General features: G+C 38.6%; 1 protein-coding gene and 1 pseudogene across 2 annotated transcripts in view; both read right to left on the bottom strand.

Annotated features, from left to right (window-relative positions):
• The window catches only part of LOC137272113 (uncharacterized), a 37,388-nt pseudogene extending 26,440 nt beyond the window's left edge, over window positions 1-10,948 (bottom strand).
• Window positions 10,949-17,926: 6,978 nt separating this feature from the next.
• Window positions 17,927-21,323, bottom strand: part of LOC137274603 (fibropellin-1-like) — a 68,592-nt gene continuing 65,195 nt past the window's right edge. For both annotated transcript variants that reach the window (XM_067807883.1, XM_067807882.1), the window contains exon 20: window positions 17,927-21,028. In XM_067807883.1, the coding sequence (XP_067663984.1) occupies window positions 20,604-21,028 (425 nt within the window). In that variant the 3' untranslated portion in view covers window positions 17,927-20,603. The remainder of the gene's footprint in view (window positions 21,029-21,323) is intronic.

Below are 21,323 nucleotides of genomic sequence, written 5' to 3'. Positions count from 1 at the left end.
TAGTAGGAAAATGGTCACTTCCACAGAGGTCATCGTGGACTGACCATTCGAATTCATTAAGTAGTTCTGAATTTGTCAATGACAAGTCAAGAGCAGAATAGGTCCCTGTACCAGGGTGTAAATATGTGTTGGAACCATCATTATAAATACATAAATCATTGTCAGAACAAAAGTCCTCCAAGAATTTCCCTTTAGTGTTTGTAGTTACACTACCCCAGAGTGGGTTGTGCCCATTTAAATCTCCCATTATAATACAGGGCTTCGGGAGCTGATCATATAGAGCTTGAAGATCAGTTCTGGCAAACGTCGAAGACGGAGAAATATAAAGAGAGCATAGCGTAAACGCTACATGTAACGTAATTCTCACTGCAACAGCCTGCATATTAGTATTAAGTGAAACAGGGCTTTGAATAACGTTTTGTTTGACTAGAATGGATGATCCGCCAGTGGCCCGATCACCCGGGACACACAAGAAGGTATAAAAAATACATGCAATTAAACCAACGATCGCTTATGAATCTTTATTGAAAGGCAAGCTTCCTCCTTTTTGCATCCCTTGTGATGAAAGAGAGACGGTGAAGCATGTGTATTGATTTCTCAGTGACATGAGATAGCTATCTTAACGATGAAGGACCCGTTTAATAATATACATGTTCCTTTATTAAATCAGATTAATTGTCAATGATAATTTTTTATTCATATGTGTTGCATATTAATGACTGGTAGTTTAGATTAGTAACGTGGACTGTTAGTAACTGGATCCTCTGAGGGTGTTAAGGTATCGAAAAATTATTACTCTTCTGAGAGGGTACTTAAGCCCCAAAACATTCGAGATAAAAATATACTTACTACCCTTCTAATCCCAGAGAATATGTGTTCTTTTAATGTATGGCTAGATGCTACCTTGATTGCTACCTTGCTGGCAGCTGAAGGGATGGTGTGACAATGGCAATTTATATTCTGCTTTTATAGTACACCGTTAAAGATAGAAATGAATAGTGTTTTATAGTTATGTGCCAGCTATAAACATAAACTGTGATTTTACTAGTTGTTTTAGTTACATTAGTTATATTACTGTCCTTCGCTAGGTTTCATTTGCACTTTTACAAATTTCCGTCTTTCGAAGTCACGATATGGCTAAAATACCACTGATATGACTTAAACTGTTAACTCACTCACTTTTACAGTGGAACAGAAAATACTATGTGTATTATAAGACCATTTGAATCATAACCATGCTGTTAAATATCGATAACTGTGAAAAAGAAATATCTAAACAAAAACTCACCTCTGAATAGGGAAACCAGCAGCAGAAAGTGATACACCATCTACAAATCAAAGTTTGTCATCTGGATGAGTAAGTGAGTGAGTGAGCTTAGTTTTACGCCGCACTCAGTAATATTCTATGTGGTGACAGTAAATAATCGAATCTAGACCAGACAGTCAAGCGGTCAATAGCACGAGCATCGATGTTGGGAACCAATGACATATGCCAACAAAGAGCCCGACCATCCGATCCCGTTCGTCTCATCTTACGACAAGCATAGTCGCCTTTTATGGCACGCATGGATTGCTGAAGACCTATTCTGCACCCGGAGTCATGTGAGTGCTTGGCAACAACGTTGTAGGAAACTTCTACCTTACAACGTAAAACATTTTAATATTTCAGTATTAGAATTTTAAATGGTTGCATCTGTAATAACTATGACATGTATTAAACAAAGCCCTTGCACACCAGTTTTTTAACAAATATACACTGACCACTTTGTAAATGACATTGTGTGTTCATAGATATCGCCGTGGGAGCCGTGCCAATTTCTAGTTCTCATATGCTTACACAAAGTACACGATCTAGACAAAAGTTGCCCTGCGTCCGTTTTTCTGGATGGCTGAGTGGGTATGATGTCAGACATTATGTGCTAGCAATCAGGTGCCTGACACTGAGAGTGCGGGTTCTAATCCCGAATGGGACTCATGGCTGAACGTACTAGTAACTTTAATGTACTCGGAAAGTTTGATCCAAACAAAAACATGTGTCTAAGATATTGAATCCTAAATATGTTATACTTTTACGTTATCAAGTTACAACCTCCAATGATGGTACAGACTTGTAACACAATCCTGTATTTAGAGAACGTTAAAACTGTCAAACAATACATTCACATATGCTTGCACATATATATTTCGTACATCTCCTTACAATAAATATAATATCCGCTTTTGGCACATACCTTAAGTTTATGTAAAATGTCTTGTAGCGGCAGCTTCATCACAGCTGAGCTCTACACAAAACCTTGTGTGTTCATCCGCCTCCCACTGTCAGTTTTCAAGTAAGCAGATAGCAGTGTACCAGAAGAAGCACACCTTGTAAGATCAATAAGTAGGTGTGTTATTGTACGGACGTGTTTGTCTCTTGCAACGTCAACTCAATTGCCAGTTGTACTTGAGCTTGTACATTTGTATTTCCTCAAAGTTTCCACAGGGTGAAACAATCATCCAACAAATAATAACACCTGTATATATCACGGTATACACTGACAGGATAAGCAAGTTGGGAGGAACGCGGTTTTATGATGAAATGATAGAGGTATACAGTCATGAACACAATGTAAAAACCCACTTTCTCAGAAAGTACAACAAATGTGCAACAACTAAATGCACTAAATGCAGCTAAATGCACGTATACCCCGTCAGAGCCGATGTTTCACATTAGTGTCAGCCAAACTATGATCAGCACGGCATTTACAAGACGTTATGATCAGTAGCTATGCGACACATGCAGGTGGTTGGCACTTCCACCATACCGACCTGAAGGAAAGATCTTGGAGCACAGATATAGTCCGACCATTCTGGATCATCTGTGTAATACATGTCCTTCACATGCGTTTCATTGGTACTATCCGAAATTGATCACCAAAGAGAGTGCCCATGCCCTGGTAAAAAAAATCAAGGAAATGGAGAATACACCTGCTAGAATCTTTAAGCTCGAAACATGATCGTAACCCCCCTGTGATAACATCGTTGCACTAACCTCCTGTTCAATATCGAGTTAGCTTCAAATTTCTGCGCACCGTTCTAAGTGCCTCAAAGACCTTGCCTTCCATATCTCAACTAATCCAGTATGTGCCTTTCAGAACATTCTCAGGATCAACCTCTTATAGTTCCCCAAAGTCAACAAGTCCCAACAGTTTTTGTTATCCACACAAATGAAATACTTGCTCTAAACAAGATAGTTATTAAGTATTATATGACATTGATATGGATTTGCGGTTTACGTTCATCTGCAATAGTTTTATCCAGTAGTTAATAAAACGTATTCGATCAGTCTAGCCTTGATGGATGCAAACTTCCTCACCCTTACATATCGTTTAAACTATGTAGTTTGCACATATTATTACATGGCGAAATTTACTGCCCCAAATTTCACTTGCTTACAGCAACACTGAAACAATTTTCTTATCAAATATTTTGCAGGTTGCAGTACATCTAATACATCTAGTTGTCTTTGTAAACCTGCAACTATTAACGAACATATTGCAACTTCATCTGCAAACAATTGCATGATTTTATCTTCAATAGCTTATCAATTACAAGTTCATTTATATAAAATATGAACAGCACTGGGCTTAAAACACAGCCTTGACGAACATCATATTCAGTTTCAACCTGTTGTGTGATGCCCTCTCCACCTTGTATTCAAGCTTTAACTGATGAATACATAGACTTCAATATGATAAACATTTTTGCATGATACCTGTATATGAAGATGCATCAGAACCAAGATCCGAAAATAGACTACATAAGACGGCGACAACTGGCATATGGTCAGACTCCATACGCTCTTGTATTTGGAAATCTTAAGCTTGCCAGTAACTGAACGCCTTACAAGGCAAAATACAATAGTCCACAACACTTACACCCATTTCTGAAATGTATGTATACAAACGAGAGGCAGTTGGGTTTTAACGACCATTTGCAATGTCTATACCAAACAATTTACACCATTCGAGCAAACATCTGCCATATTTATTTGTAACATCATCTTCTGAGTTGGTCACAATTGTCCGTGTTATATGTGTCCTCAGCTGGAAGGTATTCGGGGCTATCGTCAGTAATCAAGTCAGGATCTCACCCAGTTTAGGTCACCGCATAAAACAAATTTACTAGAATCCCCATAAATTTCAATATGCAAAAGATTGTTTTGAAGACGTTCGATACCATTGTCTTCAGATTTTTCGTACTCGGGAGACTTTTCAGGATGAATGTATGTGAACACCAGAAACTAGTTTTCACCAGTGTGGGTGAATTGGTGATTAACTACTTTCAGTGCAGTATTATCCTGGTGCGCATATACATGCACTCTTTTAAAGCATTTTCAATGCCTCACACATATGGCACCAGACGGCATACATCTAGTGTACTGTCGTTTTGTGTTACGGTAGTGAAGTAGAAATCCTTTAAATGCGCGCTCTAGTGCAGCTGAACTTTCAGTGCATAGGGTTTCAAGAAAACAGAAAATATCGTACATTGAACAAAATGATATGAAGTAAGCAGTCGCCTCTCTTTGCGGTTGTATCCCGTTCAAGGAGGGCATGCATTCATAGGGTCTCAACTAGACAAAAAACCTTTTCTTTGTAACAGTCCGTGCATTTACCAGGCATCATCTGGCATCACGTTCTACTATTACATGCTAATAAGACTCAGAAGTGTTTTGGGGAAGATAACTTTTCGTGATATATTTTAACTTTTAGTATGAATCAGGCATCTTTGATGTGCTGAATGATTTTAGGTCACAAGCTGTTTGCTGGTCCTGTTTGCCCCATGGAAAAAGACTTTTGGCCATAAAAGACATATTGGCGTTGGCCGTTTCAAGAAACACATGCAGTGTGACGTATCAACTTATAATAAAGCGTTCAGCGTCCCTAACAGTACTATAGGCGACCTAATACATACTAATATCCATTCAGGTAGCAAAAAGTACTGAAAGTATCCATGGTATTTAGAATGGTGATCTGTGGCTGGCGATCAATAATAGCCATTTTTACAATGTATTGTCCAAAAATAGCTTTCTACTTTAGAGATATATTCTATCTAGTTGTTGTTTTGTGTCAATCTTGTAATTGTACTGGCCTTCGTTGACGGGAATGTATATGTGATACTGAATAAGAACTTAGGACTTGTTTTAGTCACGATAAGACTGAAATACTGCCGATGTGACTTTACATCTTAACTCACTCACGTTATCGGAATAACTCGAACGGAAATGCTCACAATGATATAAATAACAAAATAGTGATTTAGTGATGTACAATCACTAAATAGCGATATTCATAAACGCAATCTTCCGTCATTTTCTATTTGTTTAGTGAGAAAATAGGGTCCCTGAAACATCACAAGAATTTAGCCTTGTAATAGACGCTGGTTTCAGGAGATATGTTAACAACTGACACAACGGTTTTGGTCAGTGGTAATTAAATTACCAGCAGACATTATCTTGCTATCGATTTCCTGAGAATAATGCTACTGTCGAAAATACTCGTCAGCAGGTGTTTAGACAATGCGCCTATTTGAGGATGATGTATATTGCATTTTGTTTCTTAACGCATCATTAAATCATCAGAGGTTAACATCCCAATATCAAAGAAAGCTCAAAGAAAACGTAATGAATTGTAATTGTCGGTAATATCGACCCTAACAGGTCACAGATCAACGACACAAAGTTTAAGGAATGTAGACTCTTGGGGATCTTTTTTGATTAAAAAGAAGCAGCACATCATATAACAAGTCACAGCAGGAATATACAAACTAAACATGTGAATAACAGCACACTCACATACAGTCACTCACTTTCTCTCTCTCTCTCTCTCTCGACTTACACATACAAATGTATGCTGTTTCTCATGGTCCGTTGGCACGGCAAATTAGAAGAATTGTACTGCAGGTCTTAGTGGACGAACAGCTGTCATTATATTTCAGTCTTTGTTCAGATCTAACTAAAACATTGCAAAATGCTTCAAAATGCCGATTTCTAAGGAAGTCATCAGAGGCCGAGGCGACTGGTCTCTATCATTCCTGATGTACACCAAATTCTTGTCCTCCAAAAGTGCATAGTTGCAAAGTTGGGGCGCCAATTATTCTCGAAAACATTAAAGACTGAAACAGCTTCAAAGAAAGCTGCATATAACAAGTGCTTTAAAAATGCATCATCTCAGATCCACTCCATCAACGTGAAGTATCCGTATGAAGTACTTAAAATATGGATTCTATAAGTTGTGATACATTAGTATTACTCCACTAATTATATACTTTTCAGGTCTTATACTGAAGTACCACACTCTCACATAAGGCTAATGATATCAGTGGAGAGAGAACAGTACTGCGCTGATGTAAAATCACAAAGGACCTGATGCAGCATCGATCGGTGTTGCTTGGTGGAAAAACTAAGAATAGGTTCATTAATCAAACCATGGAAAAAACAACCAAACCACGGACTCTGTAAACACTTCAAACAGAAAGAGTCATAGCAAGTGCAAACTGAAGTCCTAGCAACTCCAAACAGAAATAGTAAGTCCATACAAAATACGATTCAAAACAAATGTGGGTCCTATAAAATAACATGCAAATTTTCAGTGGAACTATACGCACAAACCAATTTCAGTTGCAGTTCCCAATGAACATGTGACGGGTTTTGATCGTAGCTATGCACCCTTTATCTGGACGTTGTCATTCAGTTTAAGATGATTTTGTATATTCCTAAAACTTATTTAATTGAGTAAATACCCAGCATTTTCTCAGCTGTTTTTGTTTCAGATTCAGCTGTGCCACTTCTTTACGTAGGCCAGTCCAAAAAGCTGGCAGTATAATATTTACAGACGTCCCTGATAAGTAACAGTTAGAATTTGGCAAAAGAAATTATGGAACTTCCAGATTTGACACATGCTATCTTCCTTATTTGACACGTTGAAACTAATGGAGTGATTCCCTGGAGATCAATGTAATGTGAGATGAGTTAAGAGTCGCACGCACACACGCACACACGCACACACACGATATATCGCGATGATCAGACATTCGTGACATTTACGAGTATTTTATACATGACAGCATTAATTAGGTTGCTTGTGTCAATTGTTCATAGTAGGCAATCGGCAAGAAAGTATCTGACACATCGTCTCATGTCAGGCAGGGTGCAGTTGCCGAAGAAAGGTAATTGAATATCTGCAAAAATTACACGGGCAATTATGTACACATTGGGGTATGTTGGGTACTGTAAGAGGCAACCGTGTATATATTCATTTATTAGGTAGGTATGCATTTGAGTGAGTTTAGTTTTACGACATGCTCAGCCATTTTCCAGCTATATGGCGGCTGTCTGTAAATAATCTTGATCAGACAGTCCAGTGACCAACGGCACGACCATCGATCTACGCAACTGGGATCCGGTGACATATGCTAACCAAGTCATCGAGCCTTTCCCTTTCTTGTCTCGTAATATCGCTTTCTCGCCTTTCTCGAGAAAGCGATGGGCTTAATCACCTACCATACCCGATCCCGTTAGTCGCCTCTTACGGCTTTAAAAAGTTACCATATCAAGAAACACAGCGTTCAGAAACTGTGAAACAAACAGAACTGGATGTCCCGAGACATAAGAGTGAGTCCAGCTATGTGGCGACAGTCTGTAAATATCCGAGTCTGTACCAGATACTCGCGTGGTCAACATCAACCTGCGCAACTGGGAACAGATGGCACGTGTCAACCAAATCAGCGAGCTTGACCACCCGATCCCGTTAGTCGCCTCTTACGACAAGCATTGTCGCCTGTTGTGGCACGCATGGGTTGCTGAAGACCCCGGACCTCCATGGGTCCAAAGACATAATAAGAACTAAAGCACATAAAACCTGGCAATATCCTTCTCTCTCTCACATAGCTTAAATTCAAATAGATGGCCCATGGTGAAAAAAAATGTTGAGGGCACAATCTAAATCAACAGACGCTCTCCTTGTAGCGAAATGGCATATAGTGCGTATTAAACAGAGGTTAATGAATCCGCTTGATAACACGTAAATATTTGATGATGGGCGTTAAGTCACTTTACCACAGGGGAGAAGAAAAAGCTCAACACTTTGTATACGCAGACTGGGACTAGTGAACTCACTGTTACAATGAATTCTAGGATGTCTTAGAGGCCTGTCGAAAACATCGATAGTGAACGTCAAAATAATCTTGAGTGTGTATTTTCATCACGAGAGATAATCACTATTTGTGTGAGTTAATGAGAATATGAACCTATGAACCTACCAATAGCAACCGCATTGATTTGTAAACACTGTGAATTGTAGAACACCGTTGTAAATTGCATCACGTTTCTTTGCTGTCTGTTTTCAAAGCTGAACTATTTATTTACAAATTTCGGGTGAACTTATTGGTTCATTTTGAGAATCGACAAGTAACAGAGAACAACATGTTAATGTGCTGGATGTGATATTATTGACGAGAGAGGAGGGTAGTATCATGACTTGTCTTCTTCAATATTTCTCCGAACATCAGAGAGGGGATCATAAGAGAATGATTGACTGACTGTGTATGTCCATGGCTCCACCCTCTATATGATCTAACATTACGTTGCATTAATCTAAATCTCAGTGTCCCGGTAAGTCTTCACTTGTGGTGCCAATTCAGCTATAATTCCTGTCGCCCTCAAATTTGAAACGATGCGGTAAGACAGAAACCTAGTAATGATTCTCAGAGGCAATCACAACAGAGTCCGTAAATGGTATAACTCATCATTTCCTCTTCCAGATTTGAAATACTTCACTATGTTCGCAACCAGAAAGTATTAGAAGAGATGTGGATTTCTGTCTGCAGGAAAGATGGTATTTTACGGATGCTTCCATGGGAAAGATCTACAAACACGAAATACCATGAACCATGAAGGATCTTTTAAAAATGTCAGTTCTCACTAATTGCATTTTTGAAAGCATTAGCTTTGTTAACTGATTTGTAAATATATAAATATTTTATGATTGTTAGTGGCTGTACCCTCAAAGGGGGTAAAGGTAGTGTAAAGTTATTGTCCTGAGAGGGTACGTATGTAAGTCTCGAAACATACAAACTCAGTTTTATACGTACGGGGATTTATACGTAGTGATCTTGTTGTTAAATCTTGGCTAACATTTCTTACAATCGCATGCAGCTGAAGGGATGGTATAAATCCATCTGAGGCCCATGCAGTTGGCAAAGGTACTGTAAGTCCCTATTGTCCCTTGTAAGGTTGATCTACCTTTTGTTGGCGATATATATCCGGTTTTGTATATTGTATTGTCCAAATAGTGCTCTGCGTTTTAAGTTTCCATGCTAGTTTTAATTCTACTTGTTATATTCTAGTTGTTTTACTGTCCTCTGTTGACAGGTTTTTATAACATATAATGTACTTATACTTCATTTCAAAGTCAAATATCTTTTCGTCACAGTATGGCTGAAATATTGCCAATGTGACATTGAATATTAACTCACTCACGCATTCACTTACAAGACTGACTCCTACTTACTGTTAGCGGATAAATGTAAACAGACACGTGACTCGGTACAGTCCAGTTCCACGCAAAAACATAGTTGAAATAGATTGTCCAAAGCAATACGCTGCGCACATTAACAATTTCTAAATACAAGATAATCATCATTAATCGGTCCATACGTATTTCTGTAACGAAAGGACCTTGTACAATGTAAGGCACTATAAACCACGTTCAGTTATTTGGTGCAAACATAGTACAAAACTATACAATGAACCGAGTCACCACTGACGCGTCAGCTACAACCTTATAGGATTGACACGCGCAAAATGATGATATTGGATGAAACCTAAAACCTGGTGTCAGCAAGATACTGGACAAGACGGGAATGTCTGACGAAGTTAAGGCAGAGCAGCGGAGTGGAAATGCCTTCACACTAAACGTGAGGATTTTAGGTACATACAGATAATAATAATAATAATGGGGGTACTTATACTGCGCAATGCTCCATGCCCCTTAGGGGCATGCTCAAAGCGCACACAAACAGTTAAAATTAACATATCAAAAGACACATGAGAAAATGGGTCGTAAATACAAGCTTCGAGAAAGTTATGGTTTGTATCGGCTGAAAAGGTGTGTTTTGAGGTTACGCTTGAAAGCTTGAAGAGATGGAGCTGCACGTAGTTTGAGTGGAAGTGAGTTCCATAGTGCAGTTGCAACAGAAGCAAAAGGGCAAGCACCAAATGTCTTGAGGTTGAATGGTGGAGGATCCAGCAGGTGTTTGTTACTGGATCTGAGGATACGAGCAGGAGTGTATGGTGTGAGAAGATCACATAGGTAAGAGGGCGCCATGGAGTTAACACACTGGTAAGCGAAAGTAAGTATCTTGAAATCGATTCTTTCATGGATCCGTAACCAGTGCAAGGAATCCAGAATAAAATGTATGTTACAGGAGGGCTTAGAGCGGGTAACAAGACGGGCAGCTTTATTTTGGAGAGATTGCAGGCGGTTTATCTGGGTTTTGGAGGCACGTGTGAGCAGACTGTTGCAATAGTCCAACCGTGATAGTATGAGGGAGCGAACAAGCAGAGAAGCGGTGTCTTGGGTGAGTTGGTGGCGAAGCTGTATATATTACGGAGATGATAATAAATAGTTTTGCACAGCTGATTTATGTGACTTTCCATGGAGAGACTAGTACTGTTGTCCAAGTTCACTCCCAGATTTCTCACAGCAGTGGAGAAAGGGATGGAAATGTCCCCAATCTGAAGATGATCAAAGCGACACTTTTTCAGCCTGGCGGGTGGACCGAACAGTATAGCCTCTGTTTTACTGTCATTCATTTTCAGCATATTTGATGTCATCCATGACTTGACGTCACTGAGGCACAACTCCATGTTGTGTATGGTGGAGGCTTGATTATCCTCAGACAAATCCATTTTGTCTACCAGTTGTGAATCATCAGCATAGAAATGGCTAATGATCTGGTGCTGTGCAATAAGGTGACACAAGGATTTGGTATACATCGTGAAGAGGACTGGCCCCAACACAGAACCCTGGGGTACCCCGCATTTTAGCACTGAGGGAGATGATTGGAGATCACCAATTTGCACATACTGAGACCTGTTAGACAGGTAGGATAGGCACCAGGTTAGAACAGTTCCAGAGATACCAAACTCAGTATGTAGTCGATTCATCAACCTGTCATGGTCAATTGTATCAAAAGCAGACGAAAAGTTCAGCATAACAAGCAAGGCAATGTTGTTGTAGTCGACAGCAGTAATGACTTTGTCCAATACGCAATTGAAAGCTGTTTCTGTACCGATGTTAGCAGTGGAGAATAACGATACAATATCTACCATCTGTCCTTCCAAATACACATGAAAACGCTGCTAACATTGGGGATCTAATTGTGATTCTCGTAGTGTATGGGTGAGAAACTATCTTAAAAGAAGTTAAAGGTGAGTGTCATACATGCGCATGCACGCACGCACACGCACGCACGCACGCACATACACACATACATAGTTATTTTGTTACGGTTAATAATTTGCTGCGACAAAAGATATAAGAAACCCCCTAAGAACCAGCAAAATATAACACTGACAAGTCTAAACTTTTCTGTAACATGTATTGAGCAAACAAGAGCAAGGTACAACGATTCACAATATAGGTTCCATGTACAATGCAACTGAGTTACATCTTAAGCAATGGGTCACAAATATAATATCAACTCACCAAAGTCTTGTTTTTCAGTGAGAAACGGTAATACTGAATGTAAAGCGGTGACCGGTCATGCAGCAGTCATGTAGGTCAAGAGTAACACAGCAACCAGCCTTTATATACACAGTCACCGATTCTTGAACATTCGAGCTCAGTTCGACCATCGTCATTAACTTAAAATTTTCGTGTTTACTTCAGTCAAAATCATTCTCAAAGGGAGGTACCCACTCAAAACTCTAAACGTTGTGACACAATAATAATTATCACTTAATCAATAATACAATTTACAAAAAATACACTCTCGTAACACTTGCAATATGTCCCTGTTCTGCTTATTGAGGTATTGTGTTCAGCCGGACGCAGTAGAGTCATCTATCCACAGCAGTTTCTGGGAATATCACGTGGAGCACTGAAGGAACACAACAGTAAATTGAAATGAGAAATATACGCTGGGAGGTAAAAAACGCGATTAAGTGATAAGTAAATCTCTTTATTAAAAGAAAATCATATTACAAGATAACTCGATTATTTCTTATGAAAGGCTGCTGTTTCGTGGACGTGTCCACATAACATCTTAGTACATGTGTAATATGCTGTGTGTCAATAATATCAACAAATACACTATTTTTATAAATTCAGTCGGCACATGCTGACGTTAATACGACAGGGATGATTTGACTTTTTGTGAAGATCTAGCATTCGGGCATTTAAGACAATCAAGCGGTGGTACGTACAGCCAAACAGACAGCATCTGGTATGTGTTCATAGGAAACTCTTGCGTTAAAATGTGCCCTTCACCCTGACAGCGAGAACGTGAATAGATCCCGCAAATTACAGCTGTGTCATTCTGCCATCAAGTCAGAATGGTTGAGGAAATCATCTTGTTCTGAGTGCTAATTGTCCTGACATACCCCAAAGGCAACCACGTGGCATCAGCGGAACGATGAGCGATATCTGTGTGGCAAGAATTCATATGTCTTAGCAATCACCTCATTTAGTCGAATGTAGCACAAAAGATTGCTACTTAAATCATTCATCCTCAGTCTGAAAGGGAAAACCAGGAATGTCATGCTAGTCGATCTAAGAATCTAATTCATGTCGTTTAAAATCGAGCGTAAACAGTTAAAGTAAGTACCAAAGTATCTACTTTCCTGTACATTTTGTCTGAGATGACACGTCCTTCATGAATGAAATGAACGTGTGTTTCGTCTGAAACTTTCTGAATATGGTAACAATGTAGCATATATATATCTTAGTGTTTAGGGCACCACGATTTCTTTCGACTTAACATCAGGACAACAAAACATGGTATATACTATTAGAGGTTTCCTTATAAACACTTATTATGTGTTACGAATATGAACAGTACAGCCTGATCTTGCGTAACGAATGTTCGATGAGATTGATTGAACCGAGAGCAGATGGTTCAAATCCAGTAACAACTTTGATCAGCTGATGTAGTGATTATCCCCCACAAGCATGTAGTTGGCACAATAAACTAACCATGAAAGTGTGAGTGCGTGCGTGCATGCTTGTGCGTGCGTGTGGTTGATGATGAAGAATTAAGAGGGGGGGGGGGGGGGGGGGCATCTATTCTGTCCTGAGGAAGTGTGTACAACTAGTGTGAGTAGCTGAAGGGGAGGGGGTACATAAAGTTGGTGAGTGGGTAGGGATATTCACATTGTACGTGCTTCTCCATATCTCCATAAAATCACTATCACGCCCTGGTAACAAATTATGAACGGACCCTTACATAAAAACATTAAAATGACCGGTTGAACCGAACAAAAGTGTTTCCACAGAAAACTATCATACGAGTGCCGTGAGTTATGATAATTTCTGAAACTTCTTCTTTTTTCAAGAAATATAGGTCACTTTTCCAAATTAAGAGAGGGAATACACACACGCACGCCTCACAGTCACAAACATACATACATGGTCATAGATATCAGTTCATGTTATGAAAAAGAACAGGGTCTGTCATAAACAATTTTGGTTTGTTGGTAGCAAAACTTTGGACAGTCTAACTACGGCAAATTGAATTCTGCCGGCTCCCAAACACATCAACAGTCGCCCACAAACAATTGATTAAGTCAAGAAAATGAAGAATAAATGTCGTCAAAGCCTATTGCCGATAATACTTGGACTGCACATACATGCATATATTCACGACGTCCTGTTGTTTTAAAGGGTACAGTTGCAGCCGACCAGACTTACCCGTAACCATGTTCTCTTTTCCCTGAAAATAATGTGAAAACGTCAAGGTAGCACTTGCATCCATAATGACCAAAAACTAGAATTCATCTCAAAACAATGTGATGACTGCACCCGTCATTCGTCTGTGTGGGTTGTGAGTAATTCGTTCAAAAAACATTAGTATCATAATGTAAATATTATATGATGAGTATAATATTTCTACGCCTTTGTTCAATCACGTTGTATTTGTGTACTTTTTTTTCTGAAGTTGTGATAAACTTAGAAAAGAACTCCAGTTACCTATCAATTCTTACTTCGAAGAGATAAAAGTTTCCCATAGTTACCAGAATACAATCGACTCCTTTCTATGACACCATAAATGTGAATGATACAGCAAAAGTACCACAACAATGTACCATAATCTATCAAATGTCATATTTGGGATTACACTTTCTTAGTAAAGTACAAAGTCTAGTACTTTTTGAGGCATTTGAAAATTTTAACAATGGTATCCTGCATAAAAAAACCCCTTCACTTCTTCATCCAAGGCGCGATCGTTTCAGATTTTGGTAGATGAATACTGTTAGTCTTTAAAGTCACTGAAGCACCATGAAAATTCTTCGAAGGGTATAAACAGACATGTTTACTGTTTTTAGCGAACGCTTGGTGTCATCTCTGATTTTCTTTCAGTGACCAATCCATAACATTTCCTCCGCTATAAACTGTTCGCGCCAACGAAATCTGCTTTAGGCTGATAATGGAAACTGGTGATTATCTGGTGATTACCTGGCCCTGACGGTTTACATTTGCCAAATGAGGTTCAAACAAAGAAATGCAAACATACGTATGTGCGACAGTATCTTGCCTTTAATGTTATACATGTATTCTATACTCACAATCCTCTCAGCTGTCAATCGAAACAGATCGTTATGTTTGTTTTTGAACTGTACTGGAACCATATCCTGTTGAGAAACAGCGGGGTTCCTCTTTCATCTTATGTTTATTGTACGTTGACAAATGACAGCCACATATCACCAAACATTTGATACAATCGATGGGCATTAACGTGCTTCAAGCATATTCAATGCATTTACTTATCAAACCCAAAGACGAATGCGCTCGTTGTAAATTATATCTTTACTGATATGATGACGTTTTGTTTTCAGTTGGAAATCAAATCAATGTGTGTGATGTGTATTTTTACAGGGCACCAAAACGCCCAAGCACAATATCGACTCGCTTGTGTTAATTCGATTATGACCACACAATTTTATTTGCTTGCATGCAAATCTTTGTGGAATCGTTATGTCCGTGTGGGAAATAGAAAAGTCTTTGGGTAGAAATGCGTATTATTGAGCACATTGTCCCACCATCTCTTGATTCTGAAAATATATATTAAGTATTTTCTCGAATGATTAGTTATTGACTAAGTCAGTTTGGGTAACAACATGTCAGTGAAGTGACACATTGTCTAATTCTACCAGACTTTCCCACGAAAAGTCTTGAACGTTTGGTAGAGTGGTGATAAATAAGCTGTGGTGTATTGTCCCTACCGAGATAACAGCACGTGCGAGGTGTATGCACATAACGTGATGACGTGGTCTTACTGCTGAATTGTTGAGGTGCTTCACCGCATTAACAACGCGGTACTCCCGTCACACAATTTACACAGGCTCCGAGCGGATCAATCTTTGGTTTCCACTCTTATTTAAACGTTCTTTTGACATCACGTCTACATGTTCGAGATAAAAAATGCAAAGTAACGGTTGGATAATAGATGCTGTTGTGTTAGTTAGTCGTTTAATTGATCATGTATAAATTATAATCATTGTGCGAGCAATTGTAGATCTGCCGAACAAATGAAACGTCACGCTGACCCTACCAGAGTGGGTGAGTTAATACTTTAAGTCACATTGACAATAATACAGCCATATGGTGACTAAATCAAGTTACAGATGTATAATAATTAAAAGTAATGTGTAAACATCTGTCAACGAAGAACAGTAAAATAACTACTTTATCATAGATTCAAGTTTAAACTAGTAATTAAATCTAAAACAACTGACGACAGTACAATATGAAAACAGTAGATCGCCAACAACTGTAGGAAGATCATAACACGAGGGACAATGGGGGACTTCCAGTGGCTTTCCTACATGCATGGACGACCTTGCAAGAAAGTGTGTAGGATGCACGATTGTACAATAATTGCAGTACCCTGCCGACCTGACTTACATACAACAATTACATCAACATTTAGTGTATAGTGTATATATACAAGTTTATATTAATTTAGAATTTAAAGATAAAAAAGAAAATAAAATCAATAAGATATGTTATCAGCGAGAAGACGTTTTACGCTATTCACCCGTCACATAGAAAGTACATAGTTTACCATGGGCGGTGGGATAGCCTAGTTCACTCGTCATGCCGAAGACACGGGTTCGATGGGTCAGTGTGTGAAGTCCATTTTGGGTATCCATCATCGTGATACTGCTGTAATATTGCAAAAAGCGGCGTAAAACTAGACTCGCTCAGTCCTTCCCCATGGTTTACCTGAGACAATAGGAGTGCGTGATTATTGGTAAATGCCAAAAATATGAAAGAGCTGAGAACAAACCTTTCGTCATTGATGCGTCAAATTTGATTTTGTTCTTTACGTGTCTACAATAAACCTTAGACCGTAGCCGTAGTAACCCCGATGAAAAATATTTTCAGCAAGCATTGTAGAATGCTGTATGAAATAAATCTTCATGTTCTGGACATATTTGCATCTCAAGAGGTTGGAGCTTACATGGAATGAAAGTGGACTATCATCGTTATTCCTTCTGCCAAAGCCAGAGGCGATTGCATAACTGTGACTATATCATGTATATATACATATACTTTACAAAACAAAACAGAACAAAACAAAACAACAAAAACAACAACCAAAAAAAACCCCCAAAACCAAAAAAAATCCCAAACCAACAAACCAACCAAACAAAAATCATACAAAACATACACAAAATAAAGGAGAAATCTTTTGTGAAAATGTTGTATTTCAAACACCAATTAGAAGGTAATGTCTATACAGCCAAATGGATACTTGTAGATAAAGGAGACGTTCCGTAGAGTTTGACCGAATATTCTCTGAAGTTCAGGCACCCTGGCTGTTGTGCTCTCACCCGTGGCAGTAGGATCACGCAACTATAGTAGCCGGATGTACCGATCTTGGGCTGCAGTGGTAACTCGAGGTCTGCCTGTACAGGGGCGGTCATTCGTTATACCTGTTTGGTTGCAACGACCTGCACGCTATGACATCAACAGAAGATTAGTAACCTCCAGTATGCATTCTTTCGATGGCGATGTTCCGTATCGCAGTCATAACGTGACGTAGTGATTTGACCTTGAAACTCCGTCAAGACGAATGCCAATTTCTGAACGTAATCTGTATTTTTATTGCCAGACAGTAAATGCTCTTCGCTGCACAATTTCAACTGAACAGTAATTTCTGTTGCGTTGTGGCGACGCCTTTCGATGCCGACCTTGACTTCGCACCTTGTGTCTTTTACCGAGACCATTGCTCAAAGATCACAGCCGCTGTCCAGTGCTGACGACAGAAGATGTTTAGGCAACATGGTTTGATTGTCCGATATCGGGTAAACTATTTGGCAAGTGGTCGAGACAACATATACCTCTGTACATGTTTAGATCTGGCCACTTGCATCAGAAACGTTTTAATAAGTGTTGCTAGCATGGATTTCAGGTTGGGCAAATTCATTTGTTTTATTGCTTTGGCTTGGTTCATTGTTCAGTCTAAATTAATTATCAAAAGGTGCTACTATAGCTTTGACTATGTAATCTTTAGTTCATAAGTTATATATAGAACAATAACAATAAATGTTATAGTATATTCTATAACAGCATAAAAAAAGCAGAAAGTAGCTGTCACGCATATGCTCCCGCAGAGTAGCATGAATTCCTTCACGTCCAGAGGACGAAAATAGAAGTGCAGCTGCCAAGACATATACATTTATTGCTTCAATGAAAAAATATATATTTTGCTCTAAATTACCATAGCGAACAGACAATATATAAGTAGACAAAGACCAAACAAGCCTTTCAGATCCCCATTCTGCCGTGTAAACAGAGGCACGACTGGAACAAAGTCAATATATAATCTCATGGGGCAGGACCGAAGCTGAAAAAGTCGCTGTCACATATGTGTATATATGGTATTTCAGATATGTACGTTTTGGCAACGTATATTCGTGCCGTGTTCTGCAATGGTCTTCTTCAGTGTCGACATATTTCACGAATTTGCTGTTAATCAGCATTTGCAAACTCGAGCAACCGATTCTATGCAATAGTAAAAATTTTCTATAGTGCCGCCATATAAACACATTATATACTACAAGCAAAAAGTACAGGAACACCCTAACATTTGGGAAGTCCGTCTTCCACATGCACTCGGCTTTTGTGTTTGGGCGTTTGAATCCAACATGGTTTTGGTGTGTTTCAAGACCCTTGTTATTCGCTATTTTTGACAATGTTTGATATCGTCCAAACTATATGAATATTGAACCAGTTGCTTGACTGTGTTCCAGCATGTCGCTATAAGTGCCGATTAAGTAAACTTTTGGGTGTTCCTATACGTTTTGTTTGTAGTATACATGAATAACCTCTGAAGCAATGCGCTGCAGTGTCCATTACGATATATGCGTGAGGTAACTGGTGATTGCCTTTTTCCGGCAAGGCATATTCAGTGATTCAACATATGTACATGGCATAGTTAGTAACACCTCTCTGTGATGAGGTAAATGTATATACAATAGGTCCACAACACACCAACAAGTAACACATCGGTGATGATATATAACATAGAAGAAAAACATTTCGTGAATTCAGTGTCCTGTTTAAAATTCCCAAATCACTCAGAAGTTCATACAGTTCTACTATGCAATTCTAGTTTAGACCAGCGGAGACTACAATGCAGTGCACAATCCAATACTCCATATGGTTGGATGGTTAGCAATATGCCGATGATTTAATACATTTATTAACAGTTTACTATCAACACATAGGGGGTTTGAACACAGACCTGGTTGGAGATGTATTAAATTTTACAAGGTACTATTGTTTCCTTATATCCCTATATGATTAAAAGACCAGAAGAAAAAAAGAGCTCGTAGTCCACACACCCATTCTACCCGATCTATTTTTTTTCACTGGTTTTGCAATAACATCCTGTTTCAGTATGCAGCTGATGAGAAGAACGTCTGAACCAAACCAGTATGATTTGGGAATTCTAACCTGACCGGATAATGACATAATGAGGATAATCCTAATTACCCGCAAACCTAAACACTGCAAACGTGGACGCTTATCACAAGAATTGTTCAGGAATAGAAGCACTACAATCACCATGCTTCATTCAGCACATCTAATAGGTTTTGTGTATATTTTCAGAATGTCTGCTCCCAAATCACAAGTGTCTGCTATTGAAACAATTCTGCAATGATTTTCACATGTACATAAAATTACATGAAAATAAATTATAAAAAATTATTGAAATATTTGCATGGCAAGTTCTGACTCACTTTTGTCGTGGGAGGATATATACAACAAGAAGGGCAAAGAATTTGATAAATGAATCTGATATTTATACATTGATTTGCTAAATACGTAGTATATTTTGAGCAGTGTAATTTACATGCAGGTACTTAAGGATTTGACACATTGAAATTTTCATTTACACCGGTATAATATCCCTTGTAAAAACACTTTTGGAAATCATGTCATATTGGATTAGTGCAGTACTGGCCACCATTTCAATGGAATGTCACATATATTTCCTATATTCCCTACATTTGACATATACATATCAAAGCAACCTGTTTGGCCAAAGAAAGGTACTCTTCAAAACTGGATTTTGTTTTAAACTACAAACATTTGACAAACGTTACTGGGCGCTACGTTGTATTAAATACATCTCAATTACTGTCTCTTTTTTTGTGATGCTTTGACTACCGTCAAACATTGTAGTACACTTCCTTTTGCCGGTCAGGCTATCCCTGGCTATTCATCAGCAGTGGTGCAGTCATCTGAAGGTGCATGTCAATACTTTTCAGCTGAACTTTAGGTATACATATGTTTTGCAAAACAATCAATACTGAATTCATATCTACGGTGCTTTCATTTAACAATCTACCTAGTTTTACATAATTTAACCGAGGAATAAATCTCAGTATGACTCTCAGTTAACATGACGTTTCTTTCAACTGATCAAACGTCGGACATATTCTATGCAAACCTGGACTGGCCTTTCGCTTCCACAACGGAAAAAAATACGTTTCAACTGATTCATTTATACACAACCCCTGTCTCAGGACATACACAATGCTCACATGTTAGAAGAATAATGAAAATCATTCCTTCAAAATGAGTCGTCATTCTTCATAAATCGGTTTTCCTATTACTTCTTTGAGTGTCATCTTCAGATCACTTAGATTATTTTCTTGTCAACCTAAGGAGAAAGGTAAGATACCATTTTGCCTTTGGTCCTTGTTCAAGGGTACCAGGCCAGTCCTGGAAAAAACACCGATTCGCCCAGCCGAGGTGCCTCCGTTGAACAGACGCCTCTTTCCACTCATTTAATCACATCATCGTTCACACATGTTCTTTGTTCGTTTCTTAATTGGATTTTTTAACTTTTGAGTTTTCGGGATCTTGAGACGTAACCTTTTTAAGAGTAAGAAACTGAACGATTCTTAAACCATCCATAAGAATGAAAAATCCAAATGCTGCAATTAGACACGTTATTCCGCTAAAGCCGATCCCAGTTGAAGAGGGCCTTTCATCCGGCACGCTTATCTTTTTTCGTATGGTGCTGGATAGCTTAGACTTGTCCACGAGTAAAATGGATTTTATCAACGCAACTTTCGCCGCTAACTCGGTATTTGACAAATTACCACTGAGATAGCATGGACATCCACATTCAAGTATCATTTCGCACAGCAAGCCACCGAAGTTGGAAGGACAGAGGCATTCAAATGAGTTGACACGATCACTGCAGGTGCCGTCATTTTTGCATGGACCTGAGGCACATTCATCGATATCTGAAATAACGCAGATGACATATTGTAAGTACGCTAAGGTAATAAGAGTCACGGGACTGTGCATGACATTATATCACCGAAAATATTGCATGTCGTAACTACATTTAATGATTAAAATTATATTATCAAATATAATTCAAACATAACAATATGTTTTAAACATAACAATTCAAATATGTTTTAAACATAACAATGCGTCAGGTTTCCAAAGATTTTATCCCTTTTCACTTGCAAGATTTAAGAACTTTTTCAAAATATTAATACACAGTCTTTTAGTGTCATTTTTATCTGGATA

Source organism: Haliotis asinina, chromosome 2, assembly GCF_037392515.1.
Source record: "Haliotis asinina isolate JCU_RB_2024 chromosome 2, JCU_Hal_asi_v2, whole genome shotgun sequence".
Lineage (NCBI taxonomy): Eukaryota > Metazoa > Mollusca > Gastropoda > Lepetellida > Haliotidae > Haliotis > Haliotis asinina.
This window is presented reverse-complemented; position numbering and strand designations above follow the sequence as displayed.